Below are 27,573 nucleotides of genomic sequence, written 5' to 3' on the forward strand. Positions count from 1 at the left end.
CCAGGCCTGTCTTGGGGTTCTGAAAAGTGAGCGGAGGTGCCCTGATGGTGCCCCCGCACTCACTGGACAAGGGTGTGTCAGTACGGACACTGGTCAGCTGGGAGGATCAACAGCTGAGAATCCCTGTCTAGAGATCGATCGGCCCTGAAGCTAGACGATCAATAGTGCCATGGCAGGGAGGACGGCTGAATGCCAGCTACGCTCAGGTCCCAGCCCTCTCCCCACTTCGAATGCAGAGTACTGGGCGCGGTGGCCTGAGTAGGAGGAAGCGAGGCAGGGCTGCCATGGAGGAAAAGTAGCTAGGGGCTGAGGGTTGTGATGGATCCAAACTCAATTCCTGAAGGACAGACTCTGGGGTACCTGGTAGGCGGGAGTAGTGTGGGGCATCAGGTGCCCCTTGCTGGGGACCAGAAGAACCTCAGCTAATTCTCTTATTGAAGCTGAGTGAGAACGGCAGTGGTGGCCAGGAATGGGGTCTCGTGCCTGTGGTCCCAGCACATGGAGGCAGAAGAATTACCTCGAGTTTGAGGTCAGCCTGGGCAATATAGTAAATTCTGGGCCAATCAGGACTACAGTATAACGCCCTGTTTGAAAGAATAAAGCAGAAATGTAGCTTAGTGTAGGACTTGTCCAACGCGCAGAGTCCTGGGTTTAACTCCTGGCTCTCCGTAAACCAGGTGTGTGCCTGGTTCTAGGTGGAGACAGAAGGGTCAGAAGTTCAAGGTCATCTTCACCTACATCTACACAGAGAACTGGAGGCTAGCCCAGGCTACAGGAGACCCTATCTCAAACAAAACAAAGAGAAACAAAACCTTCATAGAATACAAAGCCAAAGAAAAGGTACAGCTTCTAGATGAGATGAGAAAGCAGCAAACCTGGCCCTGACTAGCTCCTCCAGATTCCTTCCTGGCTGCCTGCTCTCCTTCTGCGTCTGATCTCTATGGTGATGGGCACTTCTCGGGCTCAATATGGTCTGGAAGCCCACTGAGGATAGCTGCAGGAAGATGGTACAAGAAGCTGTAGGTGAGGGACAAGTGACCTGTCCAGGAGCAGAATGTGCCCATGGGACCCCAACAGCTTCCCTTCCCAAATCCACAGCACATACTTTCTGGTTGGAGGCCCAGCCTTCGTCCTCCCATTTCTTCCTATCCCTAGGCCCTACCTGAGGACAGAGTTCCCACCATCCCCACTCAGAAACAGCAAAGATGGGGCGGGGTAGCACAGAAGGCAGACCTGGCTGCAGAAGAAGGAACTGGGGAGAAGCTCAGCCCCAGCCGTGTCCCTGGGACTCCAGGGACTTGAGTGGCACTGGTACTGAGGCACCACATGGAGCAGAGCTCTGAAGCCAGTCCTCTGGGCTCAGCCCAGTCTCTGCTCTTATGTGTAGGGTGTTGCGGTTGTTTTTAACTGTCAATTCGACACAGCCTAGAATCACTAGAGGAGAGAGAGTGTCTGGTTCAGGTTGGCTTGTGGGAATGCCTGTAGGAGGTTGTCTTGATTACATTAATTGATGGGTGGGGGTGGGGGGTGGGGAGGTGGGACCTAGCCCAAAAGTGAGTGACATGTTGGCACCATTCCCTGGACTGTAGAAGAGCAGAGAAGAAAGCTGACACTAGGCACACATGCGTTCTTTCTCTCTGCTCTGGGATGTGCTGTGCCTGGCCACCAAGAATGAGCTACTGCCTAGATGTCCCTGCAATGACGGAACATAACGTGGGCCAAACAAACCCGTCCTTCCCTAAGCTGGCTTTTTTCAGGGCCTTTTATCAAAGCGACAGAAATTAGGGCATGAACTGACTTTGACTAGTTAGCTAGATACTCTGTCTCAGCCTCGGCTTCCTCATTTGCAAATGGATTAATAATAGCAGCTGTCCCATGGGCGTGAGGACAAAGTGCCGGATACTTGTACAGGGCCAGCCTTGGATAAGCACTCTGAATCCAGGCTGGTAGGGGGCGGGCTTGAGAAGACCTGGAGTTTGATCTTCCAAATCCACTCCTGGGAACAGCCAGTGTAACCTAACCGCTCAGCTCAGGGCCACTGAGACTGTCTCTGAGGAGGTGGTGATAATTCTGAAGCTATCTTGGGGATGACATGTGAGGTTATCCTCTGGCCTCCACACGCACATACACAAATGTGCACACAAGCACGAACACACGTGCACAGACATGAACAAAAAGAAGGACTTGATAGCTGCCGAGTGGGTGAGGAAGCTGACCCTGGGCAGCGAGGAGGCAAAGAGGGGGCCACCTTTTCTCTGCTGGAGCCCGAGGCAGCTCTCTTTGGCAGGGGAAGGCGTCCTAAGGAAGTGACCTTGAGATAGCCATCCCAGCACCCAGCTGGAAAGTCCCCTAATGCTGCTTCTCTTCCAAGGCCACCCAACTCCTCCTGCCCTGCTGGGGTTGGGGTTCACCTGGCGTTTTCCATTTGTATGTGTGTGGAGGGGGGGCTTCCTGCCCCACAGCTCTCACCCCCCTGTTTACAAGGAGGTGCCAGGCCAGGTCAGCAAGGGGAGGGCGGCTACAGACCTGGAGACCATCCATGGGGAGGTCCCTCACCCTCAGCGAGAACTGTCTCCCCTTGAGATCTCCCTCCGTCCCTCCGTCCCTCCCTCTCTCCCCTGCTGCCTTTCCAGACTTTGTCCTCCCCCATCCCAGACACAATCCTTAGCCAGTTCCCCACTTGGGAGAACTCTCAGGTTGCTTAGATTGCTCTGAGGCCACTGACGGTCATGGCTGCACAGCTGTCTGGCACCCTGAACTTTTTAAAAGCACTTTCCAAACATATGCTTTAAAAAAAAAAAAAAAAAGCATGAATAACTTGTCTGTAAGTACAGAACCTCTCCAGGACCACTGGCTGGGTCCTGGGTCCTGGGTCCTGCAAGCACCCTGAGCCTGTCTCATGTCCCTGTTCCTCCGGGTTCCCTCAGCACGGGGGCTCAGGGACAGCTCCACATGGTTCACACCATTCCCCTCAAACTTCCTTTCAGAGCCTGGCTTAATCCCGTCCTCTGTCCTCCATCCCAGCCACCCCCTCTGCCACAGCGGGGAGGGGGCTCCGGCGGCAGGGAGGAAGTGGCTGGCCAGAGTAGTGACCCACGGGGACCCAGACTGCAATTCTCCCAAGTTCTCTGTGACACAAAAGGGTAAACAGAAGGCCAGGCTTCCCCACCGCCTCCTGCTCCCCTCCCCCTCCAGCCAGCCAGATGGGCCGACAGGCTGGGGGGGAGGGGACAAGGGAAAAAAGGGCAGATTGTGCAAAAGAAAACAGAAGAGACAGGGATGGCAAGAGACAGGAAATGGAGAGACTGGGAGAGATAAGGGGGAGGGGAGGCTTAGTGATTCTTCAACTGAGAAGTCTAGGAGGAGCCAAGACCCAGTTTAGGGACCGGGTAGCACGTGGGGAGGAACCCAGTGAGTCAGGTCCAGAGAGAGGTGCAGACAAAGAAGCTAGGCAGACTCAGACCTGGCCGATCAGGTGGAGACAGGGGAGGTGTTGGTGTGTGGGCCCCACCCTAAAGTGAGTGACTGTACTTCTTTCAGGAACGTGGGGGCTAGGTAGGGGTCTGAGGGGTCTCTGACTGCTCCCTGGGCCAAGCATACCCCCAAGCCCCTGACCTCCACCCCAACCCTGCCTCGCATGAGTGGGTGCACCCCCTCTCACCTGCACTGCAGAGGCCGACTGTTTGCTGTCATTGTTCCCCGGGGAGTTCAGGCTGGAGACTTGCTGCAACAGGAACTGCCGGGCCACCTGGAGAGCCTGTAAGACAGGGGCTGAGTCAGTGTGAGGCCCCAGCGATGCCCTCAGAAGTGGCTGGGAGCAGGGATGAGTACACGGAAGGGGGTGGGTAGGCCGGGCAGAAAGGCTCCTATGGGCTGGGGGAAAGGACGGAGTCACTGAGGTCACGGCAGGATCAGCGCAGACGTCCAGGGCTCACCAGGGATCAGAGTGGTTTTTAGCTGGGACAGCAGATGAAAGGGTCAAGGGTCAAAAGGACTCCAGGTGAAAGTGCAGGAGGGTGAACTCAGGGCAGAATAAGTAGGTGCTTTTCACTGAGCATCCCCGTGCCTGGTGCAGCACAGATTTGTTTGCTTGTTTGTTTTTGAGGCAGCCCGTGGCTGCCGTGAAACTTAGAACTCAGCACGCTCAAGACCAGGCTGCCCCAGAACTCAACACATTCAACACCAGGCTGACCTTGAACTTAGAGATCCTTGGTCATCACTCAGGGCCAAGCTCTTGATCTTCCTTTTAAAAACTGAGTTAGGGGCCGGGCAATGGTGGCGCATGCCTTTAATCCCAGCACTCGGGAGGCAGAGGCAGGTGGATCTCTGTGAGTTAGAGACCAGCCTGGTCTACAGAGCGAGTTCCAGGACAGGCTCCAAAGCCACAGAGAAACCCTGTCTCGAAAAACCAAAAAACAAAACAAAACAAAAAAAAACTGAGTTAGGGCTCATCAGCCTTCTTTCTAGGTGAGGCAGTGAAGCCTCTAGTAGGTTAAATCAGTAACTTGGCCTCAAGATCAACTGACCAGCCCAGGAGGCTTGCTTCTGAGGTCTAAGAAGGTGGGTGTCAATCAAGAACCTCCCTACAGGACAGCACTGCCATGAAGCTACTAAGGCACACAGTGTGAGTGTGGTTGGGGGAGGGAGGCTCAGTTGTCCTGAGGAAACCAATCAGATTTGAAGCAGTGTCTAAATGATCAGAGTGCCTAGCTTGGTGGCCACAGTGACAAAAGACTGGGCCAAGGGGATCCTAGGAATGGGATGGGATGGGGGGGGATGCAGCAATGACTATACGTGGGTGGTAAAAAGTCTGATGGGAGACTGAAGGGTCAACAGATGCTCTGGGGTCCAGCCGTCCCCAAGACCTGGAGGTGGATGGTGGTGGTGACAGTGGGGGACCTGTCCAGTCAGTTCCAGGTTCCACAAAGGCCTCCTAGAGAGCCAGAGCAGATGTATTCAGGCCCTGGAGGCCAGGCTTTGACACCAGGCAGATGTGGGCTGCAATCTCAGCCCTGTAGCTGCCTGGCTGTGACCTTGGGTAAGTCATTCCCCCTCTCAGTGGTAAAACTGGGACACTACCCACTTCAGAATCAGGAGGAGGGATTAAAAGACCAACGCTGGCGCCTCGTTGGCATTCAGGAAGCACATACCCTTTTCTTCTCGATAATTCCCAGGTGGCTCGCTCCTTACCCACTCCCAGCGGCCCACACTTGTTAGATGAAGGTACCCAACTTGGAGCTGGCTCGTACACTGGCACCCACACCTGTTTCTTTCTCACGTGGATTCCATTCCCCTACCCCAGCATCCCTCCGTTCCCCTGACTCCTCTTCCCAACGCTCAGGCCAAGCCCAGGGCCTCTACACATTCTTAGGCCGCAGCAGTACCGTGGATGTGTGATAGACACTTGGAGCTCAGCAAACACCCTCTGAGTGCCCACTGTGTACCCAGTCCACCTGCACAGCCCTTCACAGTGTTGACTGGCACAGCTTCCTGGGGCTTCAGTCTAGTTTACCTTAGGACATTGTCTAAATACTCCCTGGTGTATCTATGGGAGCGTGTGCTCCTTGGCAGCTCTGTTCCCTATCCGCTCCTCCTTTCGGATGTCCCACATAATCAGGCATAATCAGGATACTGCCTCTGCGAAGGGTTTTCTTTAGGAAGCAGAAACTGGACCTTCCTGGGCCAAGAGAATTTCAGAAACTCTAGAAAGGAGAGGATGGCAAGGAGGTGGCCAAGGGACCTTAGGAAGACATTCTGGCCTTCATTGCCCAGCTCTTACTGGCCACCAGGTCTAGGCGTATAGAATGCTTCTTGTCCTCCAAAGGGACACCATGGAAAAGTGGCGGGAGGAGGGGACACACGAAGACACAGAGACTAGGCGGTAAGGGGTGTGGTGGAGGCTGACCCCAGAGCTGACCAGCACAGATGATTCAAAAGAGACATTAGTCAGGGGATGGGGGACAAGCCCCCCATGTGGGCGGAACAACAGCAGAGGAAGTTCGGTGGCAGCTGGGGAGAGAGCCTGGCCTGGTCTCTGGGGCTGCAGAGCAGCCAGGGGAGTTGAAGTCACTCCTCACCAACCCTCCTACTTTGTGGTTCCCTGGAGCAGGAAATTACAAGATTTACAGGGGTGCGCGGGGGTGGGTGGGTGGTGGTGGTGGTATGACAGGGTACTACAATCTCATCCCTGAAGGCAACAGACCCTCCGCTCCCCACCTCCACCCTGCCTTAGGGAGCTCACCCTTAGGCCAGCTGAGTTAGGTGAGGTGGTTCACCCCTCCCTGTCCCCCAAGGGCTGTCTGTTTCTTCTCTCCCTCCCTGCCTCTCCCACCTTCGTTATCATGTACGAAATGCCTACTGTGTGCTAAGTCATGCTAGGTGGTAGGTGTCCTGGCCCCAGGTGTTCAACTGCCGGGAGCAGGAGTTCTTTAAAGAGCCTGCGCAGGAAGCAGGGAACTGGATCATCAAAACCACCCTCGGCCCATAGAAGGCCCTCACTGCTGTGGGGCTCTGAGCAGGCCTCCCAGAGAAGGCAGCACTGGGGCACCGGGGACCTGGAGTCCTGAAGGGTCTGCTCATCAAGCAGACAAGGAAGAGGAGGAGGTGCTCCTATACAGTGTGGCAGCGCACCTGAGGTGACTGTGGACTATGGCAGAGGCAGGAGGACATGAAATAATTCCCAGTCAGAAAGCTGAACTGCGCCAGGGAGGCAACAGAAGGGCTGGAGACTGGCTGGCAGGCCCCGAAGCTGCGCACCTGCTCTCCAGCACCTCACTCATTCACTGCCTCCTCCCTTCTTCCCACAGGGTCCTGGCCTGGAGGGCTGGGAAGCCTACCAAGACCCTGGGGGGATAGGAAGCCTACAGGGACAAAGCAAGTTCCTTTCTCATACTTGCCTAGAGCAAGCCTTGACCCACCTGGAAGGCAATATCACCTAACGAGTATGCAGTAGGTGCCAAATGATAGGTGTGGATAAACTCCAGGACTGTGGGCAATAACTGCTGTTCAAGCACCTGGCTGAGGATGGTGCATCACCTGGGAGCCTCGGGCATCCCCCAAGCTAAGCTGTCTTTGTGTAGACATTTTTGATGTAGGTGGGTCTTCTTTCTATGTGTTGCTTTCATTGGTTAATTAATAAAGAAACTGCTTGGCCTGATAGGTCAGAACATAGGTGGGTGGAGTAGACAGAACAGAATTCTGGGAAGAAGGGAAGTGAGTCAGTCACAATGCTTCTCCTACCCAAGACAGACAGTCGTTAGAATCTTCCCAGTAAGCAACCACTTCGTGGTGCTACACATATTAATAGAAATGGGTTAGTCAAGATGTGAGAGTTAGCCAATAAGAGGCTGGAACTAATGGGCCAGGCAGTGTTTAAAAGAATACAATTTGTGTGTTGTTACTTTGGGGCATAAGCTAGCCAGGTGGCCAGGAGCCGGGTGGCAGGAACACAGCTCGCTGTTCCTTCTACAACGTTTGCCCAACGAAACTTCATTTGAGCTTCATCCGTCAGCGTAAAGCACCACAAAGGCCAATGTCTTCTGTCCCTGCCACTGAGGGTCAAAGAAACCACTGGACCCATAGCCTCTGAGACATGGAAACAACAGGCCCTGACCTCATAGCCCAGCTCACCTCCTTCAGTGATGCTGCCTAAACTGGAGCCACCCAGTGTGTGTGTGTGTGTGTGTGTGTGTGTGTGTGTGTGTGTATGTGTGTGTGTGTGCGCGCGCGCACGCAGGCACACACAGGTACATATGTAGGGATAACAGAGGATAACTTTGAGGAGTCCGTTTTTCCCTTTCACCCTCACATGGGTTCTGGGGACTGAACTCAGGAGGGCAGGGTTGGCACAGCAACCACTTTACCCTGGGCCAGGAACACCTTAAGAGCATGGATGTCAAATTCAGCTGTGAGCTTCCCACCCCCAACACACAGTAGGCATAATCCCTGCACACAAAGTCCATCTCATTCCAGGCTAAGTATGGGAGGCTGGCAGAGGGTGACCCCAAGTTCAAAGGTGTTAACCTATGAAGGCGCTTCTGCAGTGTCAGGACGGCCAAGAGGTCCACAGTGCCTGGGGCAAAGCCCTTCTGCAGACAGGCTGTCAAGGAGCGTCCCTACATTAAACTACAGGGTGGGCATAACTATGTTCACCTTACAGACAAGGAAACAGGGCCCAGGGTACCAGCTCAGACCCAGACACACATGCAGGCGAAACACCAACGCATATAAAATAAAACTAAATAGATGAAGGAGGAGAAGAACATGGAGATCCAGAAAGGGGCCTAGGGCTTACCCAGACACAGCAGCACAAGCAGAACTAAAGCCCACCAGACCTTTCTGCAGGAAAAAGGAGCAAGAGCGGGCAGGGTAATGGGGGGAGACTCCGAGAGCCAGGAGGGTGATGGGAGAGAGACTTCACACCAGGGAACTGTGTTCACGTGTAGTCAACCCTAAACTTGCTGGTCTAACTCTGGAAATCCACACTTTCTTCTCTGTCCCTGGAAACTTTTTGGCAAAACTGGAACTCAGCCCTGTCCATATTTGGTGATATTTATGTGAGCTTCAGGGGTCAACTCAGTCACTGAGCTCACAGGGCAAGTTCCTCCAACCCCCGAGGCACCTATTGGTCCTATGTTTATCACTAATGTGCTGGGGGCAGGCTGGGGGAGAAGGGGGACCACAAGGGGTCCAGGACTGCTGCCTCTTCCCTGAGTCTCAAATCTGAGAAACAATCTTAGGAAAGGCTGCCAGTTTCAGGCCCAGGAAAATCCCAGGAGCCATGGTCAAGTTCAAAGAGGAACTCTTAACTGCCAGAGCTCCCTGGTTTAGTGGGCTGACATGACCACCAGACAAAACCCAAACACAGCGAAGCCTTATGCTGAAGACAGCGAGCTACATAAAACATGGCCAAGAGACACCTCACCGCAGAAGCAGGGAGTATTCAAGGCTGAAAAGCAGATAGTGCAAAGGTCCTGAGGTAGAAAAAGCAAAACACGAGGAGTACCATAAACTATACCCAGGCCAGCCAGGTGGCATGTGCTTTATTCCAATATCTGAAAGCAGAGGTAGAAGGATCTGGAGTTTGAGACCAGCCTAGGCTACATAGCGAGACCTCTTCTCTCTGAACACACACCCCATACGCCCCCTCCCAACCGGGAAGCAGGCTGAGGCTGAATTCTAGAGACATGGAGCGACCCCATTAAATAAGGGCAGGGTGGTTTTTGTTTTTTGCCTCCTCTGTATGCCTACGCATGCATACACACACACACACACACACACACACACACACATCTGTATGTGGAGACCAGCGATCAATACTGGCATCGTCCTCAATAGTTCTCCCTTTGTTTTATGAGACAAGGATTCTCCAGAGTTTGCCGATTTGGCTAAGCTGGCTGGTCAACAACCTGCCTGTCTCTGCCTTTCCAGCACTGAGATGCCAGACTTTTGAAATGAGCACCAGGGACCAGAACTCAGGTCTTAATAACGAGAGTATGCCAAGTACTTTACTGAGTCATGGCCCTAATCTGTTTTTTTTTTTCTATATATAATTTTTTTTTTAATGTGTATGGTCTTGTTTGTTTGGTTTTGGTCGGAAGAGGGCATCAGATTACAGACAGTTGTGAGTCACCATATGGGTTCTGGGAATCTAGCCCTGGTCCTCTAGGAGAGCAGTCAGTGCTCTTAAGGCACTGAGCCATCTCTAGCCCCATCTGTTTCTGTTTTGTTTTGTTTTGTTTTTTTTTTTTTTTGGACAAAGCCTTGCTGTCTGTGGGCTAGCCTTGAGCCCACGACTTTCCTGCCTCAGTGGCTCAAGTACTTTTAATATAGGCACGCACCAGAGTGCCAGACACTTCAAATGAAGCTCACCTCATTGAGCTCCTGGCCTGGGCGATCTCTGGGACACTGAGCAGAAAGTGATACCTGACCCCCCTGCTAGTAAACAGCAGGTGTCTAATAAGAGTTCCTTAAAAGCTCATGCAGCCCACAAAACTCCTTCTGGACAGACCCAAGGAGGGAACAGCAGGGAGAAGGGGTCAGAGGCTGCCACCACAGACAGAACTAACCTAGGGGGACACAGGTTCTTGACTAGTAAGGCTCTGTCCTCCAGTGAGGAGATGTAAAGATGAAATTATACGGGGGGGGGGGCGCGTGCGGTGGGGGAGACTATAAAACCCCCAAAGTGATTCTACTTTTCTTCCCTTGGATTTTTTTTTTTTTAAAGAAAGCTTTTTGGAAAAGGCTGTAAATTTTTTTTTACACCAACCTCATAAAAATGACATCGGCACATTCTCAAATTAGAACCATTAAAATGAAAACCAGTGAAGCACAGACACAGACAGGCCCTCCCAGGTGGGAGACATCCCGAGGACGTTCGCAGATTCAGGGCCCTTGCCGCCAACTCTACAGAAGGTTCTCGCTTCATGAGAGGTTGGCCTCTGCAGGTGCGGACAGCCATGGGCCAGTGGCATAGAAGGGACTCTGTCCTCAGAAGGCTCCTGCGGCTTCCCCTTGCACGTGCCTTCTCAGCAGCTTGGCCCGAGGGACATCCAGAGCCAGCTTGGCATGGTTCTGGTCTGAAGGCACCCAGGCACTGACAAGGAGCGAAAGTGAAGAAGTGGACAGCATGTTCCTAGCCAGGTCCTCTGTCCTCGCTGTAGAACTCTCCAGAAGTGGGTCTACTTCACACTGCCTGGCCCAAGCCACTTCTACAGGGTGCTGGACTTAGACCAGAAACTGGCAGATACATCCCCCAGGGATCCTACTAGGGCATCTCAGAGCAACACCAGCTCACACGTCAGGTTCCACGGGAGCCCACGGGTGACTGGAATACATACAACCCTCTTCACTACAACCCTCACCCTAAACCCTTCCCCCACCCCCCCACCTCACTGTTCCTCAGTGGGGACTAAAACGCTCTGCTGTGGAGAGGAGGAACAGTCAGGAGCCTTCCCCCAGGCACGGGGCCCCTTCCTCCAGCTATGACCCCCAACCCCTCCAGTCCCCCCGTTCCCCTCCCCCCTGCTTCTCATCTGCCTTCCTTTCCCCATCTACTTCTGAGCGCTCCCGACCACTGGGTGGTTTTTCTCTGCACACCCCAGCTCCTCTGGGGAGGGACTCCCTCTCCAGATGGACAAAGAGAACTTGGTTATAGGACCAGAGCTGACACAGGAATCCAGGGCGTGAGGTTGCAGTAGTGACCAGCAGGAAGGCTTCAGACAACTGTTGGCAGCCTGTGGGCGGTGGGGCGGGGCTGATCCCCTCTGGAAGCTCCCTTTCCACCCAGTTCTCCTAAGGAGCTGGCAGAGGAGGGCCAGACGGAGGAAAGCCTCTTTCCATTCTTCTCCTCCCCTCCCCCAGCTCCCTGACTCAACCCCCATCTCTTAGGAGGGGGTGAGTTAAAAGCCCATTACTAGGCTGAGCCCCCCAATCCTTTTGAAACTCCTCACAGGATGTGGACGGGGTGGGATTTGGCCCGGTTGCCACGGCAACTGCAGTGGGAGTTCCCAGACGCTAGGCAACCCTCTGGTGACCCTCTCTGACCTGTCACCCCTGCAACCCAAGGACAATGGGAATGCTGGCTCTGGGGGCCCAGGACGCCTTTCAGCTCAGTGGCCAATGGTTCTGCCTACCCCCACCCTGCTAGTTCAGCCCTCCTGGCCCCAAGTCCAGTTGTCTGCCGGCAAAACCAGAAGTCCCTAAGACCTTCCAAAACCAGGGCAGGGGCACACCTTCCACAGCCCAAGTCCGAAAGGAATTTGTGGGTCCCCACAGAATTTTCAGTAGCAGAGGCAGAACAAGGTTCAACTTGCTCAGGCTGATCTCCAGCTCAGTGGTAGAAGATGACCTTGAACTTCCGAGGTTCCTGTGCCCACCTTTCAAGTACTGGTGTAGGAGGCACAGGAGTGACTTCACACCACGTGAGCGACTTCACACCCAGTTTATGCTGAGCCGGGGCTCGAACCCAGGGCATCACATGTGAGGGAAAACACTCCACCAACTGAGCTACAGCCCCGCGGCCCTCCCACACCACCCTCACGGGACAGTCTCCAGAGAGCGTGGCTGCAGAAGACACGGAGGCCCCGGGCAGAGAGTGGAACTCTGGGAAAGACTGAAAGGGGGCAGTCAGCAAGGACTCTGTGCAGCCAGAACTGGCCTGGCGGCTGAGCTGGGTCGCCCCCTCACCTCTGTTTAAACAAGGTCCCAGCCTGCTGTTGCATGGAAACAGCGCACCAGCTCTTGTTCCAAAGTGACGAGGCTGCCCTCTTCAGCGCTGTTTGCTCCAGCCTAAAGTCCTGTCAACCGCCTGACTTCTGACTTGCCCTGTCTGGCTGACTCTCAACTCATTACTCCTAAAAGCCAGGACTGCATTTCCAGGACTTGTTTACCAAAGAGACAGGGACCCACAGACAAAGGGATCGGGGCTGGGAGACCCTTGTAGGGCAGAAGGACAGAATGTCATTTGCAGACTCATTCAGTCAAACCTCTGTCTGAAGCAGGCACTGGAGTGGTCGCCTAGGGCAGTGTGTAGGGTCTTCCTCACAGTCTTTTTTTTTTTTTTTTTTTTTTGGACACAGGATTCATATAGGCTAGTCTCCAACTCTACATACTTAAGGATGACCTTGGATTTCTCCATGTCCTGCCTCCACCCCACCTAAGTACTGACTTGTGCTACCATGCTCAGCAGGGATGCTTGTGTGAGTATGTGTGTTATGTGTGCTCACCTGTGCAGGCATGTGATGAAGACAGACGTTGACATTGGGATGTTCCCCTTAACTGCTTTGCCACGTTACTTTAACATTTTTTATTTATCTCTTTTTCAAGAATTACAGACATGTATATGATATGCCTAGTACCCCCATCATATTTTCAGACACAGTGTCTCTCACTGAACCCGGGTCTTACAATTTGGACTATAGTTTGGCCAGCCAGCTCCAGGGACTCCTGTCTCCCCCTTACCCAACACACTAGGCTGGGATTACAGGTGCTATATATTAGAGTGTTCACTTTTCTGTGGGTGCTCGGGCTCCAAGCTCAGGCTCCCATGCTTTAGAACAAGCATTCTCCCCACTCCGCCATCTCCAGAGCCCCAGGGCTCTGACTGACTCAGGGTCTCACCAAGTAGCCCAGACTGTTCCTAAACTTGAGATCCTCCTGCCTCAGCTTCTTGTACTATACATGGCTTTAAATTTACTCCCCTCCATTTTTTAAAATTAGTTTATTATTATTAGAGTGTATGTGTGTACGTGCGTGCATGCGCGCAGGTGTCCAGGTGCCCCAGTGCAAGTGTGTGGACAACTTCCAACAACCAGTTTTCTTCTTCCACCGGGGTTTGAGTTCAGCGAGTGCTTTTACCCAGTGAGCCATCATCTCTTGGGTCCTGCCTTCCTTTCCTGTTTTAAGGGACCCTTTTAGCCAAGCAGGAGGTATTCTCACTCACCAAGATTCACACATGTACTTAGCACCCACTGTGTGTGAGAAGTTCTTCTTCCTCCTACATCACCCAGGCGACTGTGGCTGTAGTGGGACCAACAAGTAGAGAGCTGGTGGCCTCATCTGCAAAGTGGGAATGACATGGCCTCTCTCCCCAGGGATGCTGAGGCAATTTAATGACATTTAATGACACAGTGAATCCAAAAGCAGTCTTCTGCAGACGTCCTGCTTATGGCTGAAAGGCAGATGGAACCAACAGATCAACCTCCTTTCTTGATCTCGCTTCCCCCGCCAATAATAACATCTGTTTTCGGGGGGAGGGGCCCAAGAATTGCTGAATGATCTCCCCCAAAGCCTCAAGTCATCTGCTGGAAGTGGAAGAATGACCCACAGGCTATGTTTTGCTTTAATTGAAAATTTTATAATTTTAATTTTGCAGTGTTATTTTTGAAGTTTAAAGCCAACGAGACCTTTTTTTTTAAGTCTCACATATTTTCCTTGGGCCAGGGCACTTCTCCCGTGGTGAGCCCAAATGGATAAAACGGCTCCTTGCCTGCCTGCAAATCCCCGTCCCAGATTACTTGTGAAGCAGATACAGAGTTTTCCAGGACGTTGGGATGGTCCCCAAAACAAACGGGAACAACTGGAACGCGGAATTGAGATGGTACGTCACGGCCCGTGTATAGGGCAGAGCCTAGAAACTTGATCAGTACAGATGGTTCTGCCTCTCCCGCCCAAACATCTCCCCAGCTACCCAGAGGCCTGTGTTTATGCCTCACGGCGAGCTTTCTAATTTCCTTTTGAAAATTACATTTTATTTACTTAGTTTGTGGATATGTATGTGTGTACACAAGCCGCAGTGCGTGTGTGGGGGTCAGGAGACAACCTGCTGGAGTCAGGTCTTTCCTTCCACCTTGTGGGTCCTAGGGAATCGAACTCAACTTTGGCAGCAAGCCTCTGAGTCATTTTGCTGGCCTCAAGGTTTTTTGGTTTTGTTTTATTAAAGTTTCCAGTTTAGGCGGCTCCTCCAACCTCATGCCACATTTGAAGTTTTGCATGGTTTTCTCTTTGTAAAGAGATGCTGAGGGTCCAAAACAGTGTGACCTTGGAAACTTCCAGGGGTCCATTTTTTTAAGATTTAGTTTTAATTATGTATATGTATGTGTGTCTGTGTGTATATGCACAGGATTACAGGTGCCTACAGAGGCCAGAAAAGGGAACTGAAGCCCCAAACTGGCATTACAGATGTTCGAGCAGCCATGTCGGCACTATGAATCAAGTCCTCTGCAAGAGCCCGTCTTTAGCTGTATTTTGATAGAAAGCAGGATTCTGTCCCAGCAGAAAGCACAGACTCAGTGGTTCTCTCTTCCCAGAGATTCTGCTTAAGAAGCGTGATGACAATGCCCACCAACTTACAAGGATCATATCCCTGAGGATCAGAGTTCGATCCCTGGATTCCACATGATGGTTCTCCAAAGCTCCATACACATGTACTGTGGCATGTGACCACTACACACACACACACACACACACACACACACACACACACACACACACACACACACACGTGTGTGCGCGCGCGCGTACACACACAATATAATAAGATGCCAGGTATAGTGGCTTCTTCCTTTAATCTCAGCACAGAGAGGCGGGCAGATCTCTATGTATTTCAGGCCAGCCTGATCTACATAGCACATTCCAGGCCAGCCATTGCTAATAGTGAGACCCTGTCTCAAAACAAAACAAACAAACACAAACAAAAAACCCCCACAAAGACTGAGAGTGACTAAGGAAGGTATGACTAAGGAAGGTACCCTAAATTCATCTCTGCCCCCTGTACACAGGACAGGAGCACATACAAGCCAATAACACACGCAGAAACTGTTAACTCCTCTACTTGTTCACACTTACTTGAACAAATGTAAAGCGTGTCACACTGGCGGCTTCTGGTCCTAACAACTCAGTATTTTAGTGGCCAAGGGCATGTGGCTGCTAAGATGCTGGCTTAGACTCAGGACAGGTCCCTGTGTGATGGGGCTGATCACCTGTAGCATCAGTGAACTGCTTCTGGAGCAACCCCGAGGACGTGGTGTGGTCTAGGGGAGGAGCCTGCGAGGCGCAAAGGCCCTGGCTGCAAGGCGCGGATGGATGGTATGGAGCATCCCGGGGTCCTCCTGTTCTACTTTCCCAGCTGAGGCCCTAAGGGTCAGGCCACCAGCAACAGTTGGAGGCAAAGTCAAACAAGATGACTCCCAAACCAGGGATCCCCTTCACCCCAACCCCTGGGGGTTGCTCATTCATAATCTAGCAAGGTTCTCCACCTAGTGCCCTGTCCTGCAGGGTGGAGATTATAGGCATAAAAGAGGGGACACAGATGCCTGGGCTGGAGCGAAGGCTCAGCAGTTAGGAATATCTGCTGTTCATGCGAAGGACTTGAGTTTGATTCCCAGCACCTGTATCAGGTGGGTCATAATTGTCTACAATTCCTGTTACACAGTGTCTGACACTCGGAGCCTCTGCAGGCCCCTGAACTCACAAGCACATACTGTGTGCAGAATGCAGACATACCCATAATTAAAAATATAAAAATAAGCTGGGTAGTGGTGGCATAAACCTTTAATCCCAGCACTTGGGAGGCAGAGACAGGTGGATCTCTGTGAGTTCAAGGCCGGCCTGGTCTACAAAGTGAGTTCCAAGACAGCCAGTACAGTTACACAGAAAAACCCTGCCTTGAAAAAAAAAAGTGTGTGTGTGTGTGTGTGTGTGTGTGCAGGTACCTTTCCCCTCCCTTCTTGGGCCTCTTTCCAGATTCTTTGGCCACTTAACCTCTTCACAGCCTTGGTTCAAATAAAGACACCCCTGTGTGCATAGCACACACTCCCAAACCTGTTAATATAGCCAGTTTTCCAGCCACGTGCCAAGACATCCACCCACTCAAAACAGACTTTCAAAGCCCAGGCGGCTGTCAGTCCTTATGGCTTTGCTGGGACTATTTCAAACTTCATAAACTTGAGCCTCCAGTACCAGGTTCAGGGCTAGCCACCAGAACAGCAGACACACAGGGAAGTCCCTGGAGGCTGTCCCTTCTCACTATCTAAAAGCGAGGGTGCTAGGCTGGACAGAGCAGCTACACCCGATGGAGGGCGTCTGGGAGGTCAGCCTACCTGTTGCTGTTGGAAGTGCAGAAGCTCGGCGGAGCTCATCTCCCCATTGCCGTCGGCTCCGCTGGCGGCGTCCCTGCCGGAGCCGTCCCTTCCCGCGGCCGGAGCCGTGCCTGCGGTCCCGGTCCCACTGCCGCCATCAGCCTGCCCAGAGAGGCTGCCCACGCCGTTCTGACCAGACGGAGCCGATCTGATTGTCTCCGATGCAGATTCCACCATCATGTCGTTCTACTGGGACCTGGAGAAGAGACATGGGGGAGGGGCTGAAGCGCAAAGACAGATTCCCAGGGCAGGTCCCACCTGGGACTACAACTCAAAGCTGCACTCACCCACCTCACCCACCCCTGTCCTGTCCTAGGGTGCTCTCTTCCTCAATTTCCCAGAAGCTCCTCCAGAGACCCTCTCAGTGTGTCACCCCTTCCTGAGGGCCTGGTTAAGGAGCAACTGCATAAGGAAGCTCAGGCCCTACCCTGCAACCTCCCATTCCCCCGCTCCCAGTAAGAGTAGATGGGGGAGGGTAGGAGATGAGCTCTTGCCTGTTCCCTCGGGGTCTTAAACCTGTTTTGGTCTTTCCTTTTAGCTGGGACCTACCAAACCTCTCCCCTTTCACCAGTAATGGCCCTGGCCTTTGTTCCCATGTAGATATGAGTTCCCTGGGGGCAGAGGTTGCTTTCCTCAGGACACAGAAGGCCCTAATCAACCCAGGAAAGTAACTGCCCTAAGCCCTAGTTAGCGTCTATGGACGGCATCCTGGGGTCCACTACCTAGGGTCACACTTAAGCCCTCACTCAGCCCGGCTACCAAAGTAACTCATTTACTAACCCACAGCCCAAGAGTCCTCCTCAGAACAGTGAGATCTGTGTTCAACACCCATTTTACTGACGGTAAAACAGAGGCTGGCAGTACAGACTTAGGCAAAGACTCAGCCTGTTGAATGCCCTCGGTCCAAGCCCAAGCAAGTGTCACCCCCAAATGGGATTACTGTAATTCAAGGGGAGAGTGTGTGTTTTGGTTCCCATTCCCAGCACTATGTAAACTGGGGTGGGGAAGGAAGGAAAAAACCCTGTCAAACTTAAAATCTGAGTCTGGGAGGCTGTGGTAGGAGGAGACCCAGGCCAGCCTGAGCTACAGGATAATCGGCCTCAAACACAAAAAACGCAGGGCTGGAAAGATGGCTCAGAGGTTAAGGGCACCCAAATAAGAGTGTTCACAACTCCAGCTTCAGGGGATTCGACACCCTCTTCTGGCTGCCACAGACACCCACACAAGTGTGCATCTACACACACACACACACACACACACACACACACACACACGTAAATCTGAAAAGAAAAGCCAAATGAACAAACTAATTAAAAATTGGGTCTTTTAAAATATATTTATTTTATGTACATGGGTGTTTTGTCTGCATGTATATCTGTGCAGCATGTGCGTGCAGAATCCAGAAGAAGGCATCAGAGCCCCTGGGACTGGAGTTACAGACAACTGTGAGATGCCATGTGGGGGCTGGGAATCGAACCAGGGTCCTATGGAAGAACAACCAGTGCTCTTTAAGCCCTGAGCCATCTCTCCAGCCCCAAATCAGGTATCTTATCCAAAGCATCAGGATCAAGGCCCAAATGTCCCCTCCTTAAACCTGGAGTGCTGTAAATTCCCCAGAGACAAGATGAACAGCAGGGGGAGCAAGGGGTGAGGGGTTCCCTTCCCCAGCTGCAGCGCACCCACCAGCTTGACACACACACTTCAGAAGGGGGATGTTTAGCATAAAAAACTATTCTGAAACTAGGGGGGCAGTGAATGAATGCCTTCGACCCCAGGCGCACGCATGCCTGTAATCCTGGGACTATGGCGCAGAGGGATCACAAGTTCAAGACTAGCCTGAGCAGTACAGTAAGACCCTGCTTCACGCCCCAGCACTCACGAGCATGTGCACGCATGGACACACACACAGCAAGCTCTCCTCAAATTCTGGACTCTATATTACCCCATGAATAATCACCCTAAAGGGAACAGTTGGCACCCACCATGGACAGCTGTTTAACACTTGTCTCAGATGCCCTAAACTTCCGTTTCCTTGTCCACGTATGTCATCCTACCCTCTTTACAGACAATGAGGGCGTTTGCCCAGGCTAGCCCTCATCAGCTCATTCTCCATCCACACCAGGTGAGGCAGAGGTGACGAGGTTCAGAGAGCTCTTGATTTGTCTGATGTCACATAGGGATCAAGTCACTTGAACATCCAACAAGGACTGGAGAAACCAGCCAGATAGCCACATCTTTCTCAGCCAACAGGCTGTAGCCCTTCAGGTAACAGATTAAAGAAACTGTAGAAAGTGCCTGAATTACTCCTCTCCCCAGGATGAGGCTCCCAGTCCTATCTTCCTCCCCTCCCTTTCCGTGTCTCTCCTGTACCAGTTGTTCACCCATGCTGGAGCATAGTGAGAGAGAAGTGGGATGCAGGGGGCTACACCACCGCTCCAGAGTCCTCAGGTTTTGACTCTGGACTGTCTCTCTTGTAGTGGATTGGGAGAGGGATTCTAAAGAGTCCATGTACTACTGAAGCGGCCCTTAATGTTCTGGTCAGTAGCTCCCACTCCCGAGTTCTGAGAGGAGCTGGAGCAGGGGTAGAGCGTGGAGGTGACGGTTTGGAAGAGATTGAGCACTCGGTCCCCAGCCTTTAATAGCTGTGTCAGCCCCAGGGCTTGTAGCTGCCAAATGATGGATGGGTGGGCGGGCTCTGGCCTCCACCCACCACAGCACAGGACTTCAGCCCCCTCCCCTGAAACCACCCACCCCGAAAACTACAAGAGTAACTTCCCCCCTCAGGCCTGGACCTCAGCTGGGGATGAGGGAAGACAGCGGGAGCCCACTGCCCACTCAGTTCTCCCTCGCCTCCAATTCTAGCCCGGCTGGGGCAGAGAGCAGCTTCCAGCTCAGAATCCCAGACTAGCTGCTCCGAGATCTGAGAACTCCTGGGCCCCAGGAGACAAAGACAAGCCTCCCGGGTGTAAGCACAGCCAGGAGAAAGCAAGAAAAATCTGGCAGTTATTTCTCCCAGGGAAGGGAAAGTGGTCCCCTTCCAACATTCACAGAACACAGCAAAGTTGTAGCTTTGACAGCAAGTTTGGAAAAGGGAGAATGAAAGGAAGGGGGGTGCCAGCAGAGGTGTCCTTTCCTTTCCCTTCCTTTCAGGGAGAGCAGGGAGGGGGGCAGGGCATAGCGATACCAAGTGAACAACATAATTGTGGCAATGTGCCATGTAATAATAGCTATTCAAGGGCCGATCATTCATATTGAACAAGCCTCTCATTTGCATGCTTGAGATTATATGCATTTGAAAAGTCATTTCCGCAGGGTGTATGAATAGCGGCCATTCCCTTCTGGCGTGTGCTCTGCCAGTCCAGGGGCCTTGGCCCGCTGACACCCATACACCTCTTTCCAGGTTCTGGCCCACCCACCAACACCAGCCCCTCAAACCCACAGGGCAGGAACTTCCAGGCCCTCTAGGAATCCTCACCTCTGCCCTGGCACACCTGCCCTCCAACCCAAGCACACCGACAGCCAACAGCCTCCAGGCTCACAACGCCTACCCACCTCTCAGCAGTGTTGTAAGGAAGACGGGGAGTTCCCTGTACCATAGGTGAGCAGGCACTGACGTCTGGGGCCCGGCCAGCTAGAGGTTGAGTGGGGTGGGGTGCTTGGAGTACACTTTGTTATCAGTGCCTAGAACTAAGAGGGGGTAGGGGCAAACCACTGGTGCGCCTTATGACAGACCCTAGGAGAGATGACAGTCTAGGCTCTGCCACAAACCAGCTATGAGCCCTTTGCCTTCCTACATCTCTGGGCCTCAGTTTCCCTTTTCTCCATGAGAAAATAATTTCAGAAGCTCCTGGGGTGGGGGTGAAGGAACTCCCTAGCCTAGCTGGGGGATGTAAAGTCACAGTATTTGGGTGCTTCTGGGAGCCACCAGGAGGCCATTAGAGTCACAGCTTAGTCCCGTGTCCCAAAGGCTCCACCCAACAAGGATCCCAGTTGGCTGACGGCGCATATTCCCGCCCCCTCTGTATACAGAGTCACCCTCCCCTTAGCGGGAGTAACACTTGCAGCGGGGAAGGACACAAGGCGAGATTAGACCACTTAGGCCCAGCTGTGTGTCTCTGGACACGTTGCTGGGCCACTCTTCACATAGTAATCCCTTCAGGCTTGGTGGATGCTTCTCTGCACTCATCAGGGGGAGGAGGAGAAAGAGGAGGAGGAGCAGGTCTTCAAGACCAACCTCAACTAACAGCCAGCAGACTGTTTTTCCCTACCCCCAAAAGCCACTACTAAGGAGTGGGCACCAAACATTTTCAAATTTCCCTAAAAATTGCTAAGACTAGGCTTCTCACTTCATGCCAGAATTTCCAGACCACTCCCTCACCACATGTCGTGGGTAATGGAGGACCATTTACAGTGTGTGTGTGTGTTGGGTGGGTGGGGGTTCAGGATTTGGATGGCTACAGGTGGGTGGGTCCTAGTCTCCCATACTCCCATTCTCCGGATTCCCTGGCTGAAGTCTGAGCACTAGGGAGCCACGGTCTGGCCCTGGCTCCAGCAGGCGTCCTCGGAAGGAAGCTAGGTCAAAGCCACAGCCACTTCTTCCGCTTTAGGGAACTCCGTGTCTATCTGAGGGTTCCCACTTTCTCTGAGGCTTTTGCCTCTATGATGCACCCCAGTGGGAGCGAAGGCAACAACGCCTTCTTGGAACCAGTCAGGGTCCGCCCCGTCCCCTCCCTGCCGGAAGTGACGAGTTGCACCTAGCTTGAGGCCAAAGGGGCACTCCGGACCTGGGGTGCTTTGGGGAGGCGGAGAGGAAAAGAAACCAGAGTCCTACACGTGGACAAACCTTTTGTGCCTTTTCGCGGGCCCATATGGCGTGGGGAGTATTAATTACCGTCGCGTTTTAATTAACAGTCGTTTAATCTGAGCCATAACATTTGCCACGACACCCTGTGCCTCGCCGCGAACCCGTGCCGCCCGCCCTGCCAACTCATCAATTAATTTTTATTGACGTTTTCTTCCCCCAAACAGGCACAATACCAGGGTTTTCCAATTAACACCTCCGCGATCTCTAATTAGTGCAATTAACAGACTGATGGATGCCCGGAGTTTACCCGCGAGGGAGGGGAGGGGGAGGGGACCGAGAAGCTCGGGACGCGCGTTCCCGGGAACGGCAGCAGGCGACAGATGGGGGCGTGGCCATGGGTCACCTGTACCAGAGTCCCGTGGCCCCTGAAGCAGAAGGTGGCCCCGATGAGAGCCGGACACTTAGGGCTAGAAAACTGGTGTCTAGCTGCAGCCCTGTAGGTCACGAACTTGCTGAGCGATCTGGAGCAAATAAGTGGATGTTGTCTACTTAAAACTCTGAAGGAGGCCGAGGAAGTTGATTGCAGTAAGAGACAGAATGTCCTAAAGCACAATACCATGCAGGAGAAAGAGCCCAGGGATAAACGAACACCTTTGTGTGCTTGTACTGGGCTCCAGCCGAGAGGCAAATTCTGTTGATCTGAAGAGGACATAACTTGTATTGCCGTTTCCGGGTGCAGCTGACCTGCTTGTCTAGGGCAGCAGAGCTCTGAGGATGAGAGCAAGCTTCAGAGGGAAGAACTAGCTTTCCCATGGTCCAAACAGGTCAGTTGGTGGACCTCTGAGGCCATGCATTCACCCAACAAGCATTTAGGGTCCCATTAACCTAAAAACTGAGATCTAGCCACAAGAGCCGGAAGGGCAGTCCTTTCTGAGCGAATGGAAAGACGCAACAAGGCAAATGGAAGAGGTGAAGCCCCCCACCATGTTTCCTCTGAGTATCTGTCTCTGAAAGAGTGGTCACTAGTGGGGGTTCTCTCCTCCTCCACAGCTAGCCAGTCAGGAGTATGTTGTACCAGCAATGATCCTTCGCCAATCATAGTTTAAAAAGGCACCTAAGCAGCACCAGTGTGCCAGGCTGGGTACGCAGAGAACAGGCATTGGCATGCATTCTAGAGCCCACCTTCCCAGGGGGAGAGAAATGATAGGCATAGCGCACTTCTCAATTGAGACGCATTCTATCCAACGTGAGTATAAGGAGTAAATATAGTACTTTTATTCATTCTCGAGAAATTCATACATGCACACAGTGTCTTTGGGTCATATGAATCCTCTCCCCACACTCGGGGCTCTACCTTAAATGAAGTCTGGATTGGGGAAGGTCTCTTTTGCTGAAATGAATTAGCTATGAAGGATGAGCAGACTCAGCCAGGCAGACTGTAGCCTGAATGCCCAAAAATCACATGCAAAGGCCTTCATTTCACTAAAAGAGAGCCCACGGGGTTCAGACGTTTCTAGGACTAAAGGTCTTCGAAACAGTGACATTTCCTAGATCACATGTAACAACTCACATGAACACGACATAGAATAGAGTAGGGTGCACACTTTTTGTCTATCCCTTTCTTTCTGACTATCCTGCTAACGAATCTTAAGTAAGGAACAGAGAGCAAACAGCTTTTCAGGGCCATCAACCTTGGTCCCACAGGTAGCTGAGTGTACCTCTCAAGTCAAGGACCCAAGGACTCAATGCATCTCTGACCTTCACTGGCTACGTGTGGCCAGGAATAGGGAGGAGGCGACACAGCAGCCCACGTCAGCCAGTCACTCACTTGCCGTTCTTCTGCTAACCCTTTCCTGGCGTGATCCATGGCACGGAACAGTGAGGTCCCCAGTCTGAACCTTGGGGTCCAGATCTCTGGCTATACCAGTAAACCAACCTTCCTTCCTTCCTTCCTTCCTTCCTTCCTTCCTTCCTTCCTTCCTTCCTTCCTTCCTTCCTTCCTTTCTTCCTTCCTTCCTTCCAAGGGTGCTTCAGACTCATTAAAGCATAGGGCATGAACGAGACAGTCAGAGAAGGGCAATTCCTGGGGCACCCAAAGGCCCTGCTGCAGGCCCACTCTTTGAAGGAACTGGAGTTAAAAGTTCACTCGGCCCCTTCCAGCCTTCTATTCAGCTTCTAAGAAAAGCTAAGGTAGGAACAACCAGCAAGAAAGCCTCTAAAGGCTGCAGGTCCAGCTCACGGGTATAACATTCGCCTACCATGAGCAACAAACACCCTCTTCCCAAGTTCCTGGAACTTGGGGGCTTTCCCACCTGCAGATCGGAGGCTGGCACCTCAGCCTCCCCACCCACCTGAGTGCCAGGCCAAAGATCCTCTGTAAATGGCAATGTGGCACCTTAAAAGCTACCTGCCCCCAAATCCAGGGACCGGTCAAGTCCTCTTAGCACAAAACTCCAGGGCTAGAGGGGCTGAAGACGAATAGCAGGCAAGGACCCATTTCAAAGGGTCCCCTGGCCCACACAGCCCTTGGCTGGGAATCTGTTCCTGGGCTACCTTTGTGGGATCTTTTCCCAAGTTTCAAAATTCTTTTATTTTCTTTTTTAAAAATTTTATTGCATGTGCACTGGTGATTTTTCCTGCATGTATGTCTGTATAAAGGTGTCAGGTCCCCCGGAGTTGGGAGTTGCCATGTGGGTGCTCTGGAAGAGCAGTCACTGCTCTTACCCACTGAGTCATCTTTCCAGCCCCATTTTTTTTATTTTCTAATTCTAAAAGCAAAGGACATCTTGGAAGAATATTCTAGGAGGGAGATGTATAGCTAGGTATGTAGGTACATGCCTATATTATTACATGGCAAGCATATATGCCTATATCATATGGTATATATACCTATATCACATGATATGTATATATGCCTATGCCATATGGTATACATATGCCTATATGCATACCATGTCCAGTATGTATGCCTATAATCACAGCACTTGGGAGACTGAGCCAGGAGGAAAGAGTTGCAGGCTAGCCTGAGCTACACAGCTAGATCCAGCAGTGGTGGCACATACCTTTAATCCCAGTACTAGGGAGGCAGATGCAGGCGGATCCACCTGTCTGTCAAGTCTGAGGCCAGCCTGGCTACAGAGTTCCAAGACAGCCAGGGCTACACAGAGAAACCCTGTACTGAAAAACTAAAACAAAAACCACAACAGCCAGGCCTGGCATTGTAAGCCTGTAATACTGGCACCTAGAAGGCAGAGGCAGGAGGGTCATTGGAAATTTGAGGTCTACATAACACATTCTAGTTCTCAAGCCCTTAGAGTCTGATACATGGGACTGTCTTCATTTATCTTCACTTAGGAGAACATTTGCTTAGAAGGTACAGTTATTTCTTCCTCTTCATTGCTTTTCATTTTGATTTCCTTTTTTTCTGAGATATGATCTTACTAGGTAGGCCATGATGGCCTGGAACTCCCATGATTCTCCTGACTTTCCCAGTGCTGAGGCCACAAAGCCACTACCAGGCTTTAGAGTCACATTTTTTGAGGTAAAACTGGCAATTTTGCCGAGGATGACCTTGAACTCTTGATTCTCCTGGTTCCACTTCCCAAATGCTCATATTACAGGCGTGTGCCATCACTGCCCAGCTCTGGAACTCTATCTCTTTATAGCTCTTGATTTCATTGGTGTCCATTGATTGGTACCAGTTTGACCTTTCTTCCTGGAGGTTCACAAGCCTTTGGGGCCACTTCCCTCCACAGCACAGCTCCTTCCCAGACAGTCTCGGCTCTGCATCAGGAAACCAACACCAAGCCCCCTGGCTATGCACAAGCTCCTGGTGCAGAGGTGCTGAGTGGGCCTTGCCTTGCAATGGATACTGAGTACGTACGTGTGGTGGAATCTTGGCAAACAGAGGTGAAAAAAACACAGCTCTAGCTTTTGGTGGAGTGAAAAAGGACCATAAGCAACAAAGGTCCACAAGGCTCTTCCTGACAAAGGAGCCTTAAAGACAAACCATTCCTACTTCGTACTCTCGGTCAGTTAAGTCAGACTCTGGGGAGTGATGAAGGCATGGGCACCTCACACAGCCTTCCCAGGACCCTGAACTACAAACACAGCTGGGGTGGAGAAACTCACAGATACACAGACACACAGACACACACACACACAGACACACACACACACATACACACACACACGCTCCACTTTGCAAATGTTATGTTAGGCACTAAAACAAAGGAGGGGTACCTAAAGGGAGTGTGGTACTCTGGAAAGGCCCCTGCAGGTTACTTCTGAGCTAAGTTACAGGCAGTAAGCCTCCAAAGCATAATTTGCCAATGTGTTTCATGCTGTGTGTCACTGTCTCTCTTCACGGTACTGAAGACTGAGCCTAGTTCCTTACATACGCCATGCAAGGGCTTTACCACTGAGCTACAACATCAACCTTTCAAAAAACCTTTCTTTCCCAGAAAGTGTCAGGTAGGGTTTTCCTAAGGTACCCAAGGCTGGCCTTGAACTCACTCTTGTAATCTAGACAGGCTTAAATGTGCCTCAGCCTCCTGAGTAGCTGGGATTATGGGTCCAGGCTTCCGAGAGCAGCCTATGCTTCAGCCTTTGCTTCTTAATTCTCCTCAACCCACTCAAGAGTCCCTGCCGGCCTCCACCATACCCTCACCCTCTTCTGCCACACTCATGGGCTCACTTTGAAAGAGGAACAAATAATTGACAAGGTCATCTGGTCCCAGACCCTTCCCAGCATCCCACCCCAGTGGTGACAAACCCGGGACCTCAGATACTCTTCACTGCCACTTTCTGACGTCACAATGCTTCCACTAGGCCTGGCAAAGAAGCCTCATTCAATACTTTCCTAGTCATGACCAAAAGGAAGGATTAACAGAGACAGGACAAGAGAGACAGAGAGAACCAAAGAGCCCACTCCATCTCATTAAGAAAGTAAACAGAAGAGCCTTCTAAGTGTCTAATTAAGCTTCTAATTAGTCCCTGCTTGTTACTAATGCAAATTAGATTACTCCGCTTAACTACAGCATGTCCACAACACCCTTGTTAATTGCGGCCTTTTGAAATTAAATTACTCCCTAATTAGCATATCAAAGCCATTGATTCGGAGCTGGGAGAGAAGAGGGCAAGAGGAGCCTAATGCCAAGTTTGGTTAATCAGACAGAGCTAATTAAATAGTGACGTCTTACGTGGGGGGCCTGCCGGTTCAGGGGTAGGGGCTACCCATTCAGGGCTCAAGTGACCATCTGGAGCCTGTCTGGAGCCTGGTTCTGGGGGTGCCCTTGGCACCAGAGGCTCCTGTAGGCCTGCGGCAGACCACCTGGTCTGACACTCCACGGCCCTTGACCCAGCCCTGGCCCCTCTGTCTCCCCAGATTTCTAGGCATGGGATTCAGAAGGCTCTTGGGCACCGATTCAGGGACATCTAAGACACAGCAACACACAAACAGGCAAAGGCTGAGCGAACACTCCTGCACTCTCTGTCCCTGCATCAAGGTTAGGTTCAGAAGGTGCTTCATTCTCTCTAGGCCTCACTGGGCCAGAGTCCGCTCGTGATCCCATTCTTAGAGAACCTCCATATCAAATCACTGATAACAAGAGGCGTCAAATTGTTTTCTTGGGGATGTGAGATTCTGATGAAGAGAAATCTCATCGCTGGGGATTGAGTAGGAGGTGGGGGGGGGCAATGATCCTTCTAAAAAGGCTCTTGCCCAAACAAGACATACACAAGAGGGTACTTTGTACTTGTACAGTCCCTGGAAGCATGAAGCCTTAAAATTCACTTCACAGGAGAAAGGGGGAAGAGCTCCTAGGATCGGAGCTTAATGACGTCTGGTTCAACCCCAGTACCACCAAAACCAGCAAGAACCGAATGCCACTGTCAGTTCTTAGCAGCAGCATGGGAATAGGAATTTGATTTCAGCAAGAGTGTCCTTACAGGTCTTCTCTGAGCCTTTGGAGTCTTCAAGGCACCTTCTCCCTATCCCACCCTACCTTTATCTCCTTAAAGAATACTGGGATCATGCCAGGCAGTGGTGGCTCACACCTTTTTTTTTTTTATTTTTATTTTTATTTTTTTTCCTTTCTTTATTTATTTATTAAATATTTCAGTCTCTTCCCC

General features: G+C 51.9%; 1 protein-coding gene across 2 annotated transcripts in view; it reads right to left on the minus strand.

Moving 5' to 3' along the window:
- Foxp4 (forkhead box P4) overlaps nucleotides 1-27,573 on the minus strand; it is a 55,789-nt gene that overhangs the window by 17,298 nt on the left and 10,918 nt on the right. For both annotated transcript variants that reach the window (XM_050122782.1, XM_050122781.1), the window contains exons 2-3: nucleotides 16,599-16,833; nucleotides 3,662-3,757 (exon numbers count right to left, since the gene is read on the minus strand). In XM_050122782.1, the coding sequence (XP_049978739.1) occupies nucleotides 3,662-3,757; nucleotides 16,599-16,817 (315 nt within the window). In that variant the 5' untranslated portion in view covers nucleotides 16,818-16,833. The remainder of the gene's footprint in view (nucleotides 1-3,661; nucleotides 3,758-16,598; nucleotides 16,834-27,573) is intronic.

The sequence above is a fragment of the Alexandromys fortis genome, unplaced genomic scaffold (assembly GCF_014885135.2).
Source record: "Alexandromys fortis isolate MF-2015 unplaced genomic scaffold, M_Fortis_MF-2015_v1.1 scaffold_212, whole genome shotgun sequence".
Classification (NCBI taxonomy): domain Eukaryota; kingdom Metazoa; phylum Chordata; class Mammalia; order Rodentia; family Cricetidae; genus Alexandromys; species Alexandromys fortis.